General features: G+C 39.5%; 1 protein-coding gene across 1 annotated transcript in view; it reads left to right on the top strand.

Moving 5' to 3' along the window:
- The window catches only part of CPQ (carboxypeptidase Q), a 233789-nt gene that overhangs the window by 110312 nt on the left and 111044 nt on the right, over positions 1-12433 (top strand). The window contains exon 3 of the mRNA XM_012722824.1: positions 9096-9303. Within this exon, the coding sequence (XP_012578278.1) occupies positions 9096-9303 (208 nt within the window). The remainder of the gene's footprint in view (positions 1-9095; positions 9304-12433) is intronic.

The raw sequence follows: 12433 nt of genomic DNA, 5'->3' as shown, positions 1-12433 counted from the left end.
ATGACAATAGAATAGAGGAGTGTTTTGGAAGCACCTTTCCCTATGCCTATTCTTCTCATCCTTCTCAAAAAAAAAAAAATCCCTTTCTTTAACCTCTTACCCTTCCCTCCATTACTCCACTTGCTCCCAGGTAGACCCATGAAATATACTCAGCTCCTCTTTTCAGCCTGATGTGAGGTTTTTATAATATAATACCTAAATTATTGCTTTAGTAATAATAATTGGCAAGAAATCACACAGTTGCTGACCTATCTGATATGATAAAGAATAGCTCTGTTGTGAGTCAGTATGGCCTCCTATTCACTGACATCACACCCACTATTTTTGTTGATGCCTGGTAAGTAGTTTGAAGGGAAATTTTAAATAAATCAGGTCATTGCTGCTTGTGCCTATTCAGTATATGCCTAGAATCCTTACATGTCTTGTTCTTATTGCCTTACAATGCTTTACAAAACACAGAAACTTTTACTCCTCTCATCTCAAAAAACCTAGTGTTATTAATTACTGCCATTCCAATTTATGGACTGAAATAATTTATTTGTTTATTTTAAAGATGTATTTATTTATGCATACAGAACTAGGTACAGGCCAGAGGTGCAGGGATGGTGAGAGGCTTCACCAGAGACAGAATGGGGAGCAGAACAGGCAGATCTATGAAGTACACTGCAGAGGGGAGCAGCAAGTGAGACAGCAGAGGTCTGCTGCGCCATGTGGGTCACTTCTAGGCTGGGGATTGAACTCTCACTGACATATCTGTGGCTAGCTTGCAGTGCTGCATCCTAACTTGTTGAGCCACCAGGGAGGGCCTGAAATGATTTAAGTGCTTATTCTGGATCAAAGGCTAGTGAGGATTTTATTTAAAGTTTTTAAATTTATGCATACAAGACTGGGGTGTAGGCCAGAAGAGTGAGAGAGAGAGAGTGTGTGTGTGAGAGAGAGAGTGAGAGAGAGAGAGAATGAATTCAACAGAAACAGTGAGGAGCAGAACAGGTGGATTTACTATGATACACTGCTGAGGGGAGCAATGGGTGAAACAGGAGAGGTCTGTTGTGTCATGTGGGTCACCTCATTGGCCAGGGTTTGAACTGATGCTGCAGTGGCTGAAGGTAGCTCATAGTGCTGAGACTTAACCCCTTGCACCACCAGGGAGGCCCCAAAGGTTAGTGAGTTTGACAGTTAGTTTTTGAGCCAGTGTATATAGTGATATGTCTGACAAAGAAATATCTGATTTAAGTATATTTTGAAGAATGCACTATGTAACATCATAAAAACCTTATTCATAAAAATCTTTTAGAGTAAGGTGATTGCTTGTGTCACTGATAGGACTCACTTATTTTATTAAAAAGTCTTCTTATTTTGTATAATCTGCCTACTAGCTTTCATTTTGCAGACAGTCATGCCATAGATTGGGCATTATGGTTAGTGGAGCATAACACCCCCTGAAGCTAGTCTCCCTATAGCAGTAAGTGGTGTCCCTCCTACTGTTGCTCCAAGTTGTCATTATTCTTTGTCCACTGCTCTGCACTTGCCCAAGCCATGAGTATTTCTCACCCAGGGTGGGGCAGTAGTTCCCAAACACCCTTCCCTGGCTTTCCTCACCTCCACCAGGCCTTTCATCACAATAAGCCTAGTGATATTTTCCAAACACAAATGTGAATTTGCCTGCCTTCTCTCTTCCTCATCCAAGTTCCTAAATATAGCTATCAGAGTCCCACATGGTGTGGTCCTACAGCCAGCCTCATCACATGCCCTTCTCTTCCTCACTCTCTATTACTTCAGTCTCAGTTCTTGCTTCTCTCAGCCTTCCTGCCAGTGACTTCTACTTCATTAGACCCTAGATCTATTATATCAGCCCTTTGCTGACCACTAACCTTTTGCACATGGGGAAAATACAACCTTGCTTGAGAATTAGGGAAACCTACACTATCATTACAAGATATGTCAAAAGAAGGTCAAAGTCAGAGACAGGTGAAGGAAAATAGTATGTATGATCCCTGCTTTCAAGGATCCTATCATTTAGAGGCATAAATGCATCAGAATCCACAACTACCTGTTCTATGGGAAAATCATGAGGTCAAAAACAGAGAATGGCTGATTTTTCAGATTTAATCTTCTCAGCAAAACCACCCATCTCTCCTGGACCATGGTAACTAGTGCTATTTTACTGTAGCATAGCCAGAAACCCACTACTTGATTCCAATGATCACCAAGCCCCTGTGGGTTTGCTGCTTAAAAACCTCACTGAGGGAAGCTCACTGAGGTGCATGATACCTGGGGCTCTTCACGTGAACAGCTCTGTTAGATGACAGTGGTTTTTGTGAAAGCCCTCATTCCAGTCACCCTGCCAGTCATCTTTACCAATATGTACCTAATGGTTGGGGAGCCAGCAGACATGTTCAAATATCATGTCCCAAGCAACCATGTTCCAATATTGTCTTAAATGCTATGCATCACACATTTTAGAGTATAATGCTTTCTGTGATCATTGCTAAAATTAATCAAAGCAGCCAAAAGTATGACTATTTACCATGCTATGGTATTGTAAATGGCAACAATTTGGATTCTGAGGTAATGCTCAGAATTTGGATTCTGAGGTTGTGCTAGTTGCTGCTGCATGTTGTCCAGTGGGTTCTACTTTCTGTGTTACATCAAACATGGCAGTCCTGTGGTAGGTATCTCTTCAATAAACAGCAAAATGTGTATGTTTCCGAATTTTATAGGTCACAGCAGAAAAGTTGCTTTGCTTGTGACTCACCCAAGGTGGCTCCTTGGATACTACTGGAAATGGGTACTTCATGAGTTCGACAGCTGCCTCTCCAGAGACAACGATAGTTTATTGTGTCTGTGGATTTTGTGGACATCGTGTCTGGCTCCCTCACAGGGCTGACATCCAGGCTGGTTGTGAGCCAGGTCTTGGGACACAGCGTGGAGGGGATGGCTCCCATCCGTCCAGCTGTGACTTGCCCTTCTGACTCTCACTCAACTAACACCTGAGTTAAAACTTTTATTTTCCTGAACTTTGCTTCAAGGACACTGTTTTCCTTCCCTTTTGGGATCCATAAGTGAAGATGATGGTTCATAACTATCTTGGTTAAAATTTGGAAGATTTTAGAATGTCCCATGATCTGTTTCGGAACCTAGCAGGAAACTTCCTCTTTGCTGAACTGACTGGATGTTTCATTTAGCTTCGCTTTCCTTCTTTGTCCTTCACCTACAAATGCCCTCTTCTTTATTTTTAGTCTAATGGAATCATCCATGAGTCACCCAAAGTTTTATCCTTCATTTTCCTCAATCAAAATTGAGTTAAATTATTATTTTATGAATTTTTACTATGTACTTTTTCATTTAGCACTCATATCAGTCTGATATAATAGTAAAGTTATTAATCAATTTTTCTTCCCCAAGTTACATTTACGGATAGTTGTGGAACGTACTCAAATTCAAGTTTTTCCCAATGCCTAGCATGTAGAAGGGTTATAAATTTATTGAGTGAATTTGAATCCCTAAGACTTAGTCTTCTATGAAAAGGATATTGTGCAACCTTACATAAGAGCCTAACAAACAAATGGATGTCCAGAGAGAACTGTTGTCATGTTCTTCCATCTGCCTTTCCACAGATTTTCAATTTCTTTAGCACTTGATGTGAAAACACTGAATTTCTAAGAAAAACTTTCCCCTTGCATCACTGAGTTCAAGAGCAACCCAACCATTCTACTGGGCCTAGTTATCTTGTATAGTGTTGTTGGTAGAAGTTTATTTGATAACTGAGGCTTCCTTTTGGGTGGGTCTGGAGTATTTCCAATTTAGGGGTTAAGTCTTTTAAAGTCATAATCAATTTCCTACAGTATCATATTCATTGATTTGAGCCCCAGACGTAAGTTTCTCTCTCTGTAGTCTCGTTTTATTAGTAGTATTAGTAGAAAATATTATATAAATTATCACTTCACCATTTTCCTGTTTCTTTCTTTTTTTTTTTTGAAGAAAATTCAAGGTGGAAGAGTTTCTTTACCAAATTCCATAGAATAGATGAACTGAGCTAACACCATGGGTTGGGTGATGACTGAGGCATAACTTTACTTCTGACTTTTACATCATGAAGCATGACCGGGAATACCTGGGGAGCTGTTGACTGATGTGTGACAAGGGACCCCAGTAGCTGATTAGTGGAAAGCCTTGTTGATAAGATTGAAACCCTGGCTGGGGATCTAGAGCTTGATCTTAGTCATAATACAGCATATCAGACAGCTAAGAGGAGTCTGGAGAGCAGACTTGAAACCCCTCACACTCTAGATGACAAAGCACTTTTTCTCACCCTCCCCATTTCTTTTTTGTCCTCCTTCTCCTTACCACTGATGCTGTGTGATTATTCTAACAGTGAAGAGGCCAGGATTTTGCTCTACAGCAGCATCCTGTTTGCAGCCTGCTCCACGGCTCCCATTTATCAGTGTAGTGTTGCCTGTGCAACATAACACCAAGAAGCTGGCATCTGTTGTCTCTGCAAGATCATGGTAGTAATGCCCATAGGGAAAGTTGCTTAAAATTAAATGGGTCAATTTTGAAAATTAGGTGTGAAGGAGAGAAAGATATTTTTACTATTTTTTTATGATAGAATCTGCTGTCGCCAGGAGACTCACTTTATGAGTATGCTTAGTTTCAGTTCCATGTTTTCTTCAGAATTGACTACTATAATCCTTTTCCTTCCTCTGTCAGTCTGATGACTCTTGTCCTAGAGTGAAGCATCCTCCCCTGCTTCCCTGTAAGAGATTAGGACATGGTGAGATAATAGCACCCAGATATATGAGCAACAACCTAAGAAAAGTGATTGACAATTCAGACAGACTTTTATATGGTATTTTACTTTCTTATTCTTCTTAAAATGAAAATCCTGACTTTTTTTTTTTTTTTTTGCTGTGTTTTACACTTGTGAAAGAAGACAACAAAGCAGTTAGGAAGAGCGTGAACCTTGGATTCAGGAGCAATGATTCAAATCAGTTTCAGCACCTTGTAGTTGTGTAAAATTATCTTTCTTCATCACAGTATCCTCCTAATAACTACTTTGCAGTTTTGTGGTGAACATTAGTGAATCTCAGTTATATCTGTTATCATCAATGATTGGAACCTCTAGAAATACGCATGTATTTGGGAGTATGCATCTTTGGTAGGCGATAAGGACTTACTTTTGTTTCTCTTCATTCATTCAATGTATGTATGTATGTATGCATGTGTGCACATGTGCATATGAATGTGTGCAATGTTCACATTATATATCAGGAACTATTTCAGGCACTTTGATAACATTAATAAATAAAATAAATACAGGGAGAATATCTACCCCACCCACCCCGCATCCCTGGCAGCTTACATTATTGTAGTGCAAACTGGAAGCTGATAAATGCTATGGAGAAACTAAACGAGATAATGGTTCAGGGGGTGGGAGTGGATTGCGATTATAAACAGGTGGTTAAGGTAAGCCATCTGTTATTATAGAAATGTTTATGTGCTGTCTTTTAGAATGGAAAAGTAGGAAGAAGGAGTTGAGAATAAGAACAGAACCTGCTGATTTGTTGGAGAGCATGAGTATTTCCTTTCTGTAACAAGTGTCAAAATACACACTCATGTAGGAGTGAGGTTTTCCAGATGGCCTAGTTTTATTTTGTTCAGTTGGAGCAAAAATCTCCCTTAAATGTTCTGAGCACACCCTTGCATTCCCAAGTGATAGGTACCAAATGTGGCCTGCTGGGCTGTGCTTGCTGCAAGAGGTCACCACTGTAACCAGCCCCTCTGTTGTGGACGTCGTGAAGACGGGCCCATAGGGCTGGGAGAGATGCTTTCTCTATCCCTGTTAAGGACACTCACTATTGTGAGTCCTGTAGAGTTGTTCCTACACAGCTGTGGCTATTTAAATGTAAATATTAATCAATTAAAACAAAGGACATTTAGAGTTCAGTTTCTGAATTTTAGGCACACTTGAAGTGCCCAGTAGCTCCGTGTGACAAGTGGCCACTTGTCAGCTCAGGTGTAGAATGTTTTTACCCTTTTAGAAAGTTATTTCAGAATTTCTTCAAAGGTACCATTATTTGTTTTTTGTTTTGTTTTGTTTTGTTTTTTTGTGGGACTGATATCAGGTTCCAGACATATCTCATCCTTTTGATTTGTTGATTTTACATTGTCCATAGGTTTAAATACCAGAATTAGAATTTTGTGTGAAATAAGAGTAACTAGCTTCAAAGAAAGAACAGAATTTTTTTTTTTATGTTCAACTACCTGAGTTTTCATATTGGAATTTATATTTTTATTCTGACTGCCCAAGGCATTTTTGCTTGACTTGTATGTGTGTGTGTGTGTATAGTTGTACTTTGGGTAGCAAAGAGAATCAGACTGCTGAACTACTGTGGGAGAAGCACTATCAAACTTTACAGATAAAATTACACTTTTATGGAAATACTTTAGAGCCAATTAATAGTGTTCACTTGGAGCAGCGCCATTCAAGGAGTCTATTGAATAGATGCCGATACACATACCGAGCATGGTGTTAGGTCCTGGAGATTTCTGACAAGAATGAACATGACTGCAAACCCTGAGGAGATCACAGTTAGGTGATAGAGAGCCATAAATAGGCTGAATTTCACTGGCCATCACCCAGATAGATATGCCCAGGGGACTTTGAAACTCCAGAGGATTATGATGCATTAGCTAGCCTTCCCAGGGCCTGGGTGGAGTGCAGGAGAGGACAATGAGACAAGTGTTCAGAGATCAGGGGATGCTCCCCAAAGGAGTGATGTTTAAGTAGCATCCTGAGGGATAAGTAGGTGTTAGTCACATAATGAAGTTTGGAGAATGGGGTCAACAGGCATAATGAACCACGATGTGGACAAAGTCATGGAGGAGCAAACTAGCATGATGTGAGAATAGAAACCTTTTAGGTTTAGAATTTATGGAATTAAAAAAAAAAGGAGCAAAACTCTGTAGAGAGGCTTACAATGGAATGTGGAAATGATGGTTGTTCAGCAGGTTGAAAAGGCAAGGGGACAGTCACTTCGTCTGCTCTGACCCTCAGCAAGACAGGTAGTTCACTTTGGTACCTCACTGAGGTTAAATAGGTGAAAGCTGAGCTTGGAGGCAGGGACATCAGGGGTGACAGGAGAGTCAGGAAGCTAGAACTCAACAGTAGTTCAAAAGAGAAGTGATGAAGGCTTGATTGAAGAGAGTGTAACAGTGGAACCAGGAACCTAAATATTGTATTGAGGACTGATGAGACATAGGGGTAAGTGAGACACAGAATTAGGAGTAACACTAAGCTTTCAGGAAAACAGATTAATCTGAGCTCTTCTACCAATGTCATGGTAATAGGTTTTGACTTCTACTGGTAATTTGCCTTGGTGAATATGGTACCTAGGTTAGGCTTTGGGTTTTCAGGACTCTATTACTCTCATTTGTTAAAAGAGCTTATAGTATAGACCATAATAAAGTACCACCCTCATATGACTTTAATTTTGCAGTGGCCCATGAAAATTTATAGAAATTTGGCTTCATTTCTAGTGGCTCCAATCCAGACACCAAAATTACCCCAATGCTAGGATATCCCTTGGGTGGACCACTAAACCTGTTCTTCATTAGGAACAGCTGAAAGCCATCAACAGCATTCCCATCCTATGCCAACAATAACGCCAGTCAAATTTCAAGGTAACTTCAGGTTTTAAAAAGTTATGAATCTCTGCATCTGTCTAGCTAAACCCTTATTTGTATTTTTACATTTATTTATCATGTGAGAAAGCTAGTGGCTTCTTCGCTTTCCATAATTGCATATTGCTTTTTTGGATTATAATCAAATTCTGAGTTCTGAATGTTGGTGGAGACATGTTTATGGTTCTATATTCAATCACTTTAAAGTGCAGATTTATTCTGGGTGGTGAAACCAGACAGAAGAGGGGACCTGCTCCCAAGGGTCCATTATGATGGGTCCTATATAGAAATCAAGAATTCTCTTGTACCTGGCAATGTAATCTGAAAGCATTTTCCAAATAACAGTTAATATTTTAATGATGTCTTTTAATGTTTCAGAAAAGCCCATTCCTCTGGTTGCTAGATTAAGGAAATATGCCAGATATATGTTGATACTTCAGTTTTTACTAACATTTCATGACTGCATGGCTGAAGTCACAAAACAGTAGTGCCTGACACTTTCTTTCAGATTTTTATATTTAGCCACTGCATCTGGCCTTTGTTACTAAATATTTTTTTCCTTGTCACTCTAACTGCTCCATCAAATTGGATCGTCCGTGGTCTGGCATCTTCTAATGACTGCTTGGAAACTGTGAAACCCTGTTCCCACATTAGGGAGGCCTGGACAAGTCCTGTGCTGTGAGGAAAGTGACACAGGAAGACTATAGGACAATCATATCTGTCTTCAGAATTTTTATCTGAAGAATAAGTGATGCGATTGATGATGAGCAAATAGAATAAATTGAGGAACACGAGAAGTTCTGTACCCATGAATGCATTTAAGAGTGTTTTACACCGAGGAGAAAAGAAATCAAGCTGACATTTTGTTCTTGGGGGCGTTACATTAACCATTTGTTCAAAGTTGGATTTATGAAGATTGTTGGCTAAGACCATTCATGAACTGTCATCTTTTGCCTGATGTCAGTGAAAGCTGTTTAGCAATGTATAAAAATGGTTTTATTAAGAGATAAATATGTGTTTCATTAAGCCCAAGGTACACTTTCTGAAATGGCATTTTCATTATTAATAATTAACATCAGTCTATGAAACTCATGACTTCTTAGGGTGGGAAAGACAGGAATGGGGGGGGGGCGGGAAACTATCTTTTCAAGCAATTTATGATTTAATACCAGCTGGTCAAGTGAGTTGAAAGACCTTATGAGTCATATATTCTGTAATGCTGAATGGGTTTTCTCTCTCGGGAATCTAGTTAACCCCTAAAATCTTTTGCCCATGGCAAATGACTCTAAAACTTTGATCTTCTCAAATCAGTTTGCCAGATGTAGCAGACTGAGCATGTGTAACCTATTGTGTGCCAATTCAACTTGACTGATTGGAAACCGTAAGTTATCTTGTATGACTTTTATTTCTAGGCATTACAGCAGAAGTTTTGGTGGTGACCTCTTTCGATGAACTGCAGAGAAGGGCCCCAGAAGCAAAAGGGAAGATTGTTGTTTATAATCAACCTTACACCAACTACTCACAGTCGGTGCAATATCGAGTCCAGGGGGCTGTGGAAGCTGCCAAAGTGGGGGCCCTGGCATCCCTCATTAGATCAGTGGCTTCTTTCTCAATCTACAGGTTAGTCATGATCTCCATTTGAAATTTTTTCAAACACCAGAGTTTTCCATGAAAGAGAAACACGTAATAAAAACAAACCGTTCAAATGAAAATATTGGTTGTTTATGGAATTTTCACCCATTCCACATTTGGTCATTTGTTTGTAGTATCATCTCTGGCTTTTCTAGGATTCCAAGCATCGTCTGTACATTCCTTTAAAAAGTTTTCCACACCACTGATGATCCCATAACATTCCTTATATAATAAATACATTATTATGTATTTTCATTGGCGGGAGAACTGAATTCATGTCTGTGTTTCATCAAAGATTCTTAATGGCTGCAGAGGAAGCCAGGCTTTTTCCATTATTGTTAGAGAAGTGAAATAAAAATACAGTGGCTGACATGGGGCCATTAGCACAGTGGAAACAGTTGAGAAAGCAGAGGGCCATATAGACCTGATCTGGTCCTGAAAATCCATGTGGCCTTGGGAATGCTCTCAAACTCTCTGGGCCTCAGCAACCTCCTCCATTCATTGGTTATGGTAGAGAATAATAATCTTACAAAAATTGTTTTCATATTAAATGAGATAAATCTATGAGAAATACCCGTAAATGTTTGGGGATCTTGTTTGAGAGCAACATGAATTTTTGTCTCTTTCTTTGTAGTTTTGATTGAGGTAATTGCTAAATGCTTCATTGACTCTTAGTTGGAGGATGAAATTCAGCTTTGTAGTGGATAAAATGTTCTAAAAAATGACCTTTAGCCATCTGGCTTAGTTTAATAGCTACACATGGGAGTGTCAAACATTAAGGATGAAATATTTGAGAAACATGGATAAAGAAGCTCCATTTAGATTAAAAAAAAAACATAGTAAAATAATTGCAAATAAGGATGATTTGAGTGTCCATACAAGATCTTTAATATCTACAGCAAAGTAGTTTATTTAGGCCTATACAATTTCTTTTGGAGTTGGAAACACAGCTGCTAGAGCCTAATTAAGCACCCTGCACCTTGGAAATATAGTCACTGAGGGGGAGACACAGTGATTGGGAAACCAAGTCAGAAGGGAGTTGTCCAAAAGTTCAGAGAAAAGGGAAGTGACACTTTTCTTTTATGGATATAAGGTATCTTCCCATGGCAGGGAGATGGGGGCTTGTTAAAATCACTTGTTAGACAGTTTAAGAGAGAAAAACTAGTTACACTGATGTCATAGTGCTAAAAATAATGTTCTTTGTAGCATCTTTAAAGGTCTCGTGACCAGTGAAATATGATTGGACTATATTCTTTTGGGTGGTTGGTTAGTCTTTCCAGGAGGAAGTACTGAAATGGCTAGCTTACTTCCCAGAATACCTTAATCACTCCTTAGGAGAACATACTCAGCAAGTTATGGCCATTCACTGTGATTTCACTGACCATGGGATTTAAATTATGGAGCTAGTCTGTTGTTTTGTGGAACTGAGTGATTGCCAGAAGTATTCATTTAAGAACTACTACTCATAAGCCTAACAGATTCCCAGATGACTTAATGCACAGCAATCTGCCAAGGTTCCTTGGCATTTTTCTCTTCTGCTGGAATGAAGATGTCTGGAAACCCAGGCTGTACCCTGGGAGCACCAGAATAACTTTGTCTCGCATTGGACTTAGCAATCGATTGTTAGCGCTAAGATTTGGGGTCAGTAACTTGTAGCTGTATTCAAAAGACATGTTTCCTAATATTTCTATCTCTAGACTGATTATAATGTTTCATTGATTTTGTAGCCAACCATATTTCACTGGACTCTGAACTTTTATAACTCCATATTTTCAGATTTATAAATATGTAACATCATTGCCCTTTACATAGTAGTTCAGAATCTTTCACAACATGTCATCTGTTCAAACAATATCTCAATGGAGCAAGCAGAAGAGGCATTATCATCCCTATTTTATAGATAGGGCAGTGAAAGTTCAGAGAATTCAGTCCCTCATCCTGACAAATAAATAAGCACGTTATTTTTAAAAAGATGTCTTAGAGGTAGTTTTGTTTTGTGCTTTGGTAAGGTAAACTAACCCTTCTGGCAAACAACTTCAAGCTGATTTCTTGCTCACATACTATTGCCAAGGGGTGTTCAGGAGGTGGCCTTCTGCTCCTTTCCAACTGATACCTCTGTCACCTCCAAGATTTCAGAGTCCTCTACAGGTTTTGGCATCTAACTGTCAAGTAGATAAGGCTGATAATCAAAAGGGAGGATTCCTATGGCCAGGCCTGGATATGGCATTCCTTACTTCTACTCAAGCTTTCACTGTCCAGGACGCAGCATTGTGGAGGCCAGGAATAAAATGCAGAACATACATATTTAAGTCTCTCATCCTAAAAACATGACAATAATATTTTCCAAAAAGAGTGAAATGAACCCTTTGTCCACTTTCAACTATCTGATTTTTAGAGTTAGTTCTCCTTAAAGCATAGGCTATACTTCTAATTCATTTCCAACTTACCCTGCATGACCATTTTATTTTATTTTAAAGATTGTTTTATTTATGCATACAAGAACTGGGGTACAGGCCAGAGGTGGAGGGGAGTGAGAGGATTCACCAGACACAGTGTGGAGCAGAACAGGTGGATCCACTGAAATATGCTGCTGAGGGGCACAGCAGCTGATACAGGAGAGGTCTGCTGCACCATATAAGGGTCAGCTCCCTGGCTACGATCGAACTTATTGCTGCAATGGCTGCCAGTAGCTTCCTAGTGCTGAGACTTAACACCTTGCACCGCCAGGGAGGCTCTGCATGATCATTTTAACTTGAGTTCTGGCCGTACTAAAATGGAACTTGTTAAGGTCACAAATAGCTGCCTAGTTGTCAAATATAATGGACATTTTTTAGGTCCTCATTTTACTTCACCTCTCCCAAAGAATTTGTCCCTATTGGATCCTTTTGCAATATCTCTTGTCTTGATTTCTATGGCTTATTTCACATATTCTCTTTCTCTACCTCTCTCACACTTTTGCTCTTTCCCGCTTACCTTTTCACCCCCTATTTCTCTGAATTCTCACTCTGAAGATTTTATCTGAGCAATCCCATTATGCTGTGGCTTCAATCAAAGACTGAACTGTGGCATTTTCCAAACCCTCCTCTCCTACTCATACCATTACCCTAGCTCTTGCTTA

This window comes from Condylura cristata, unplaced genomic scaffold (assembly GCF_000260355.1).
Source record: "Condylura cristata isolate star-nosed mole 26May11 unplaced genomic scaffold, ConCri1.0 scaffold00009, whole genome shotgun sequence".
Lineage (NCBI taxonomy): Eukaryota > Metazoa > Chordata > Mammalia > Eulipotyphla > Talpidae > Condylura > Condylura cristata.
This window is presented reverse-complemented; position numbering and strand designations above follow the sequence as displayed.